Source organism: Aspergillus nomiae (assembly GCF_001204775.2).
Source record: "Aspergillus nomiae NRRL 13137 chromosome Unknown contig00678, whole genome shotgun sequence".
NCBI lineage: Eukaryota > Fungi > Ascomycota > Eurotiomycetes > Eurotiales > Aspergillaceae > Aspergillus > Aspergillus nomiae.
Genome location: NW_015378733.1, coordinates 1 through 9,648, shown reverse-complemented (window position 1 = coordinate 9,648; position 9,648 = coordinate 1). Strand labels below are relative to the sequence as shown.

Genomic DNA, 9,648 nt, shown 5'->3' with positions numbered 1-9,648 from the left:
AGGAAGAAGAAAACAAGGAAAGGGAAAAAAAAAAACCACCCCCCATCGTTTGCAGCGAAAGAAGTCAACCAAGTGACATCATTTGGGTCCCCGCCCGACCCTTTGGTTACGTCGGTCGTTGGACCGAATCAATTCCATCCGATCTACAATTCTGATCTCATTTTCTCCAGATTATCGTCAGGAACTTCTTCCCCCATCTCCCGACCCAACAATCGCTTTCTTTAGCTTTCCAACATCTTATTGCGGGCCTTCCGCTTTGGTTTCCGCCTGTCGCCCCAAAAGTCGCTCGTTGTTTTGCTCTGCATCCGGCCTCAATATTGCCTCTTCCGGTCTTTTCCTTCCCCTCCCCCGTCACCATTGGGAGTGATTGATGTGTCGTGCTTGAGTTGCTAGTATCATTGTAACCCTCCACGTACTCTACGACCTCTCTTTCGCTTTCTATTCACTTGGAGATTGACATTGAAATCCTCCTGCTCCCACCTCCCCCTGTAACGTCGGTGGTGGGTTACGTTACCCTAACAATCGCTATACTTCCTGGGGGGGTTTGACATTGTCTTGCCTTTTTTGGTCGCGGCCTTGTCTCACAAATTCTTTATTCTCTTATCTTTATTATCACCCTCACTCCGATCGTTGCCTGTGCACGTCGTCGTCTTCTTTCTCTCCTCCTACAAGCTCAGTCAGTCGCTTCTCATGGCATCTTGACGGTCTACTGTACGTTCCACCTCCCCTCTCCCCCGTCTCTTTAGCGCTTGCTTCTTATTTGTTTTCCTGCGGTCTTCTCCACCTTCGTACTTTTCACTAGTTGAATCCTAGTTTCGATCGCCTTGGCTTGTCTTGCGGCATGCCATTCCACTCGTCTCGTCGGATGATAATAACTAACTAATTCCCTGTCTTTTCCCGGGGGTTCTGATTTAGTGAGAAACGGCACTGAGGTCGTCGATGTGATAATTCCTCTTTCTCCCAACGCCACTCTTTTAGCTTGCTTCACTTCCGTGTCTCCTTCTTTTACCCCGTAGTTTGCCTTCCCTCTCCCCGTCATGGCTGACAGCAGTCTGGGGAAGAAAGAGCGGAGGAAAAGTCTGAGTGTGTTTAGCCCGTCGACGACCTCGTCCCTATCCGGCCTCGGTACCCATGATCGATCTCCATCCGACGATGTCCAAGTGGTGAAGAAGAAACGACGCAATTCGGGATTCTTTGGTGGTCGGAACCCTAGTCCGCCCGGACCAAGCCATGGCCTTCGGCGCTCCGGAACGGCCGATACGAACGCTACTGCATACGCCGCGGCGATGCCCAATGGGGCTTTCGAGGCGTCTCGTCCCCGACGGAAGTCGATACAAAAGAAACGGGCCTCCGTCTTTGGATCTCTTCGATCATTTCACTCGTTCGAGGACGATGACCGGTCGCTAGGCCGCTCGAAAACTTCGCCATCTATGGACGATGACGAGGCCTCCGATTCTCGACAAGGCATTGGATCTATAATCTTACATCATGGGGAGATCCAAACCACCGGCGGCATGTGGAGGAAAAAGAGCCAGTATCTCGTCCTGACCGATACCCACCTCGTCCGGCTGAAAAGCCAAACTAAAGCAGCGGACATGTTTCCCTCAATCCCGCCGTCCTATGCCCGGTCCGGTCCGAGCAATCGCCAGTCCATAACCTCGATCAGTTCATTGGGGGATCCACAACTCTCCACTACAAGCGATTCGGCTGCGGGAATCCCGCTGAATAGCATTATCGCCGTGTACATGTTGGATGATGGGAAACCCTCCTCCACGGTGGAGGTGGCATACCTAGACGAGCGGGCTCACAAAGCAGCCTTCATCCAAATGCAGACGCCTGATCTGCAGGAACTCAACCTGTGGATGGTTGGAATTCGTTCTGCAGCCGAACTAATTCGACAGGGCAACCCTCTGCCTTTTGACCAGCGATCGATTGAATATGTCGTAAGGATGCTCGAGTACGAAAGAGACTATGATCCGGAGACCTTTCGCATTTTTCGTGTCATTCAGATGGCTTGCAGCAAGTCGCAGGCGCGGACATCCTCAGAAGATCTTACCAAGCTATCCCCCACCGGATGCTATCTTGCCCTCGGTTCACATAAGCTCCATCTAATTCCTCTCCAAAAGGTCTCCAACCGCGGCTCAGCCGTGTCCTTAAGCGACCTAGACAACGCAACATCGTTCGGACTGATGAATTTGACCTGCTTGTCCATGGAGTACGGAGATGATAGTCTGCACCTGACCTTTCGAATACCCCTATGTAAGCCTTTCTCGGTCTTCCTAGCGTCTGTCCACTCGCTCGAGGTCGCCTTTTGGATACGGCAACAAACGGAATTTTTGCGGCCTCTCTGGGTCAGACAACCCTATGATTTCATCGTGCCTCGCGATCTGGGTAACGAATCTAACTTCCCTCCGGTGGATCTAAATGAGGATTATGGTTGCTTTGACCGAACACTAGTTGCCTACTCGGCCAGCTATGATATCGATACCTCCAACATTCGTTATACGATTGATGTGCAATGTGATGACGCTCCGTGCTTCAAGCTTCTACCGCCCGCCTCACCATCACGCCGCAAGTACACAGCCTTGGAACTGGTTGCAGTATTGCGAGCACTGCGGTACAATGAATCGTTCCGGTCTATCTCATTCAGCGGCGTCAGCTTGGATGCACTTCAAGGTCTTCGTGACTACCATGGCCTGGATAAAGATATGCTTCTCAGCCGTGCAGGCGCTCCAATTCACATTACAGGTCAAGAGAGTCTCTCGGTTCTGTCCCAGGAGATCCGTGCCCTAACGCTGAAGAGCAACTGGCTTCGGCGCTTGGACTTCTCTAACACTCTAAGCCGAACCCCCAAGTCCGACAACGAAAGCCATGATCCGGGTTGCGGCATACCAGAGGCGATCTTTCCGATATGTCGCCGGGAGCTGACAAGTGTTGATTGGGTTGTGCTGAACGGCATCAAGCTAGGGGACTCGGATCTCGATTACCTCGTAGACGCAGCTTCCCAAGGAGCAAGTCAGATGCGAGCGTTAGAGGTAGGCAATTGCGGCTTATCGGTTCACGACCTCGACCTGTTACTTTCCACCACCGTTGCTCAGGCTCACACGCTGGAAGCAATCAATATTTCAGGCGTGCAGGGCCGACTGAGCCCTGATATCCTTCAACAGTATCTTGGCTACTTTAAACGGGTCAAGAAACTTGACTTATCACGTATCTCCAGGACGTCGGGGTCCGATCCGTTGATAACTGCGGAGACCTTGATCAACTGGCATCTTGAGGAGCTCTCATTGAGTCGGACCAAAGTAAACCGGGAGACGGTGGATGCAATTGCTACCTACCTGGCCAGTGATCGATCGCGAGGGTTGCGTGTGCTTCGTCTTGACCAATGTGGGCTAACAGGGCAAGACGTGGCTATCCTTTTACATTCATCGGTGGCTTCAGATTGTTCTCGCGACCTGCATTTACACGTTAATGAGAACCGACTGGACTTAGGGTGCTCGTTTCTCTTCGACGCACTCGCAAAAAGCAAGTCGCCGCCTCATCTATCTATGCGAATGATCGACTTCAAAAAGGAAGAGCAGTTTCGAGACTTAGTCGAGGCTTTGCGCAAAAACCGATCCCTGAAGTATCTTGATATCTCGAAAGCATCCCTGCCGTACGATGCAGGACCGGAAACGTGCAGAGCATTGCAGTTAATGTTCGAAGAGAATGAGACGTTGGAAGACTTGGATATCAGTGGAGAAAGTGCCCACCTAGATGTGGCGAGATTTGGCATTGGTCTCAATCTAGCACTGACTGGTCTGAAGAAGAACAGGTCCTTGAAAGTGCTGAGAATCGAACACCAAAAACTGGGGTTACAGGGCGCAAATACACTGGCCTCCGTACTGGAGGAGAATGACTGTCTTCGTGAGGTCTATTGTGAAAACAACGACATCAACTTACAGTCGTTCACCGTTCTAGTTAACGGCCTGCAGCGGAACAAGTCTCTATTGAGTCTATCATACATGGACCGCGATAGGATTCACTCACTTGACAAGGTGCGCCGCGAGGTTGAAAGCGTCAAGCGTGATATGGGTGTCGCGCAGAGTTCCACTACGAGTACTATCCGTCGATCACTGAACGCGGCAAAACATGCGACAGTGGGACATAAATCAAGTAAACACTCGCATGCGTCGGGCCACCTTCGCTCCGGGGTCTCTATATCCAACAATCTGGCAGCTGCCGAAACCTCACCTTTCCTACACCACGACATTGAAGTGATCCTGCAATCGCTGAATCTGAAATGGGACGCGGAGGTTTCTCGCCTACGTCGTTATCTATTCCGGAACTTCAACGTGGCCAATGGAATTGAGGTTGAAACTGCTGCGCTTGACGGCGATGATGCTGCCAGCGACGGGCGCCCCAACACGGCAGCGAGCCTCGCGACGATGCTGGACAACCTGAAATTCGACGTAACAGTATCTGAACAGGAAATTCAGCCAAGGCCGCAAACAAATACACAACCGTCGCCAAAGGCAAGCCAGCCCAACGAAGCAAGCCATCTAGACATTTTCCGAAGTCTCGACACGGAAACCAACATACAAATTGAGCCCAGAATGCGCCCACAGACAGCTCCTTTCTCTGTTGAGTATGCACCTCAGATTTTACCGTCGGATTACGCCAGTTCTAGTGGGCCTTCGTCACGGCTAGCAGTGCCGGTTCCTTCTATGCCATCCGTCATCAGTAAATCCAGCAGTGTTCGCAGTGCCCGCAGCTCCAGTACCGTTTCTACCAGTGCGGGTACAGCTGCGAGTGCCCGCAGCTCATATGGCACAACTTCGTCGACGCTAAGAGGAATTCTTTCGGGAGGCGCATCAAGAGAGCGCAGACGGACGGAAAAAATGAGGCCCGGAGCTGTTTGCGTTTCTCGTGACAGACCGCCGACGTTGCAATGGTCACCGCCCAAACTTGACCTAGGGGACTTTCGATAGTCCTGACACTCGTTCAAACCCCATTAAGAGAAAAAGGGGGTTCTTCTCCTTCGCTTATGGGACGAATCACGAAATCTGAGCCACGAGACCCATTGAAATACGTTTTCGCTAGTCGAAAGATTTACCTACTCCAACGGTCCCTATGAAATACTTCAACCTTTCTCTCTTTATCTGCCCCCCTCCCTCTACGTCTGAGTCGTCCCCTGTCTTTGGTAGCACTTCTCTCAATGGCACGTCTTGCAGCTTGAAGGATGCAAGCTGCTTGCTATCCATTCTGATTGCATGGCGTCTCTCATATTCTCCTCCCCCATCCTCAATTTACATTGACCTCGACTAGCTGGTGTTCGCTCTGGCCTGTCTCGAGTGTCTTTTTATCTTTTTCACCTTACTTTCCCCCTTGCCTCCGTCTGCCTCTGGAAAGGCCAACATCCAACCACCAAGAGACGTACTTGGATTGATATTTGCGAGTTTGGCGTATCGGTTTGACGGCGTTTACCCCTATCCTATTTAAGGGGTCAAATTCTTTAGGTGTTTTTGTGAAGTCTATCGGGAAATGCGTTGCTTTTTGAGTTCACTTGATGCCCTAATTGTTAATGTCATAGAACCTATCTTCATCGGTCTTGAAAGATTGAACCACGGGATTGAATTGGGCTATTGTTTTGGGGCTTTTGTAGTATGGTGTTAGACTGGATATATAGCGGTACTACGTATGTATGTATATATGTATATATTTTGTGAATATAGACTGATCCGATTATGTTCCTTACTTGACTGTGATTCAAGTTGATGTTGGGTTGTATATGTGTAGTGGTCTCACAAACACCCCTTGCACTTCACCAAGTATTGTCAACTGGTTGGAATCTAAGGAACCTGAGAAAAGGTCCTGATTCAAGGGTTATTGTCTCCCTCCTATCTTTATCCACAGCATCTCATTGCTACAGAAGCCAACATCAACACTACGACTAGCGTTGAACTTCTCAGTGCCACGGATTTATTACGTATATAGATTGCGCTGAATGTGAGTGGATTAGGTGTCTAAAACCCGCAAGTAAATTATATACCAACTGAAGAAAAAAACAGCCAATCGTATACACAATGCTATCTAGAACCCAGACGCAGTACCCTGGGTTGGAACATCAAACAAACGCCATACAGGAATGGTACAGGCCGAACGCCCTGGATGCAAACACTCCAATCCCACAATCATAAAACCTGGAGTGCGAGGCAATATTATACATAAGATCTTGAGAGGTATCTGTAGAATGGAGAAAGAAGTATTATAAGGTGGATGAATGAATGGGACGCATGACTGGGTCCTTGCTGATCCCCAAAGTTGGCTGATTAGGCTGCATCGTCAAGTACAACGATGCCATTCTCTTTGTCCAGCTTATTCTCTGTCTTGCGGTAGTCTCGGCCCTTTTTGCTGATCTCCCGTAGTCGCCGGATGTATACGTTGTTTGCGACGTCTTGTTCATCCTCTCCTCGGCCCGTGAGAGCCTTCTCCCGACGTTTTTGACACGCTGCATACAAGGCGCGTGCTTTTTCTCCTTTCAATACGCTTAGTTCGTACTCGACAGTCCATTGATCGTTTATTTTTAAGTCGTTAGGCCGTTCAACGATTCTACCGTTGACAAAGTTCTTAGTCACAAGAGTCATTGCAAGTAACTCGCGGCCGTTGTTAGCGGCTTTCTCTGCGACTTCATTTTCAACTTCCGAGAGGAAGGCCTCGTCAAGTGGCGCTGACGAGTCATATTCTGCTTCATAATCCTCGGGGCCAACTTCTGATGAGCTCGTCTCTTCATCAACTGACCCTTCTTGCTTATCAGAACTGCTAGACGGCTGAACCTCTTCTTTACCATCTGTGGATGGAGCGTCTTCTTCCTCGGAGGGAGCTAGGTTCAAAACACGTCGCTGATACGCATCGATTTCAGCCTGATTTCTGGTCTGAATAGAGTGGATCTCATCATCAGTGACGGGTTCCGCGAAGATGTACATGAACGGAGTTTGGGCGTCTCGGGTTTCAAAGTGAAGACGAATGGACCTTTCGGGGAACTTCGCCGTGACTTTGTCTAGAATCTTGTTCCACAATGCGAGGCTCAGACGGAACTCTGTGTCACCCAATGCCGTGTCATACTGGCCATGCAATGTTTGATCCATTTCCGGTAAGCTGACGTACTGGAATCCGAAAATACGCTCAATGTTGTGAAAGGCAACAAAGATACCATCCATACGGCCAATTCGCACCTGAAGAGAGTATTTAAGAAAAGCCGCTCGGATCATGTCGTAAAATTCGCGTTCGTAGGATTCAAATGCGCCGTAGCGGTTTTGAATTTCATAACCAAGACCACGTTCAAAGTTACGGGCGTCCATCCGAATGGAGACTACAGCCCTCGTCTTGAGATCGAACATGCCAGTTCCAGGAAGCCTAGGATCATACGCATCCAACTGAGACCTCATGAGGAAATCACCAAGCGTAGAATAGTGATAGGATTCAGGAATAGCCTGTTCCTCCTCGGCAGAGATCTTGTTCTCACTTGACCGCCTGTAGCGTTCAAAATCATCCTTCGGTAAGGTAAGGAGTTTTTCCATTGACTTTCCCAAGTTCATCAGGATATTGGCAGACTCAAACTCTTTGTCAGCGTCGATGGCGTAGACCCCATCTTGGTATCGGAGAAACATGGCTGAAGGAGCACGAAGGAGACGTGTGAAGGACCTCAGTTTATCTGGAAAGCCCTGGGACAAGGTCCGAATATCAACTCCCCTCCATGCCGAGAGGAGATAATGAAAGTGGGATAACACAGAGGTCATGCTCGAAGATGATCCTATGTACTTCTTTTTTTCCTTCACTGCTATATCCCGGAGTGTATGATCCTTGGAAGAGGTGATATAGTCCTTCAAAGCATCGAAATCGAACTCGGTGACGGGCATGATCTGACCCAAGTAGGGGTCAAAGTTGTAGACACGAGAACGGGGGTCCCGAAGATGGTAGACGCCCGGGCTGGAACAAAAGGGTAAGTTTGGGCCCACTTCTGAGACAGGCACTTGGCGTACTTACTTGAACAAAACCCTTTCAAGGCCAAAAGAGAGTCGCGGAACGGGCGCTGTTTCAACATCCAGAGCTAGTGGCAATTAGAGTGTGTTCGATGTAGCTAATTGACAAGAATACGCACGATTTAACTGCAGGTCTTTCGATTCGACCTTGCCATGCTCCTTTGCGTGTATAGAGCTCATAACGAATGACAGGTTCTTAGGGCTTTCCTGTTCTCTTACACTTGTAGCTTTCGTTGAATCCAGGTGAGAAACGATCGATTGGAGCGACGACTTGATACGAGATGTCTAACATTGTTTAGCGATACCAGCAATGCAGCGTCCATAAGTTATGCTCACCGGATCTTCTTCAGTCGCTGCAGCACGCTGTTCTTTCTGATCTGGGTGGTCTTTCGAGGCTTTCGTCTTTTGCTTCTCCTTGGCTAAAACTCTCCGAGCTTTGATCGCAGGCATCTTTCGAGCCTTTCCAGTAATTTTCTTTGGTCCCTTGCCAGTAGTACGCGGCGACTGATCCTTGGATGGCTCACCATCCTCGGTTGGCGAGGTAGTGTCATCGTCACTTTTGGTGGTGGCGGCTTCATCATCATCGCGAGCATTGGAAGTCGATTTGAGGCGATTGAGTCTCTTGTTGTGCTGCTTTGGATGTTCGCCAGGAGTCCGGCTCTTCTGGTCTTTCTGCGGTGGTGGGCTCTTTTCATCAAAGCAAAGTCAGTCTGTGTTACATACGCCATAGAGTAGGCGAGTTGTAAAGTGCGATTGGACGACGGGAGACACAAAGTAGACAGTTGAATTGAAAGACGCATGGTCCGGTGATGATCGTACCTTGTCTAGAGCCGACAAACCCTCTGAGACGACCCGAGGGGATGCGTCTTCAATGCCCGAGTTTGCGCGATATGGAGTGTTGGAGTACAGACGGAGCCTAGTGCGACCTCCGAGCCTCTGGGCTAAACAGGAGATGCAGACATGTTCGCGGAGAGGGTCTGAAACAGACCGCAAGGAAGCCCGGAACATTCAGGTCAAGTATTTCGGAGCAGCCTCAGGAGCAGTAAATACTGATATTTCTGCCAATTGATAAGAGCGGGTTGAAAAGTGTTGATGCTTGAAAGTTGAAAAGGTTGCGCAGCTTCATTACAGTTGCTCTTTTTTATTTTTCTGCCGTGCAGCTCCTGACCGCTCTGGGAGTGACGAGAAGCCCGGCGGTATGGATCATTCTGATATTAGGTCGTATGTACAGTACAGTACAGTACGATGGTGGCAGAAACATGCCATACGGTATGTATACAGTATGTATCACGTGGGCGACAATCAAAGCCATTCTGTTCGTTTTCTCTTTTGATTTCTGACACTTTTCAGTTTCTATATTCCTTGGCTAAGTGTTGAACATCGTACGTATCGAAGGGATAAGAGGTAGATGCTACTCATTCGGAGCCGAACTCTTATCGGACAAGCCCCATCTCTCCAGATTTCTTTTGGTCTAGCCTTTATACTGATAACAGAACACTCACTACACACACATGTATATGTATTCCATGTATTCATATTCTTGTACGGGAAGAGAGTGGGGGAAAAATCAAAAGAAAAGAAAAGAATTACACTCAGAATTACTCCGTAGAAGGATATATATTAAAAA

At 49.3% G+C, this 9,648-nt stretch overlaps 2 protein-coding genes across 2 annotated transcripts; one reads left to right on the top strand and one right to left on the bottom strand.

Moving 5' to 3' along the window:
• Window positions 1–1,037: 1,037 nt before the first annotated feature.
• Window positions 1,038–4,970, top strand: ANOM_011732 (uncharacterized protein; the record flags this gene model as incomplete). The annotated part of the gene is made up of 1 exon (XM_015556988.1): window positions 1,038–4,970. The coding sequence occupies one exon, from the start codon at window positions 1,038–1,040 to the stop codon at window positions 4,968–4,970; it is 3,933 nt and encodes a 1,310-aa protein (XP_015401083.1).
• Window positions 4,971–6,311: 1,341 nt separating this feature from the next.
• Window positions 6,312–9,029, bottom strand: ANOM_011731 (Pet127 family protein; the record flags this gene model as incomplete). The annotated part of the gene is made up of 5 exons (XM_015556987.1): window positions 6,312–7,968; window positions 8,026–8,089; window positions 8,141–8,306; window positions 8,358–8,708; window positions 8,745–9,029. The coding sequence occupies 5 exons, from the start codon at window positions 9,027–9,029 to the stop codon at window positions 6,312–6,314; spliced, it is 2,523 nt and encodes an 840-aa protein (XP_015401084.1).
• Window positions 9,030–9,648: the final 619 nt, after the last annotated feature.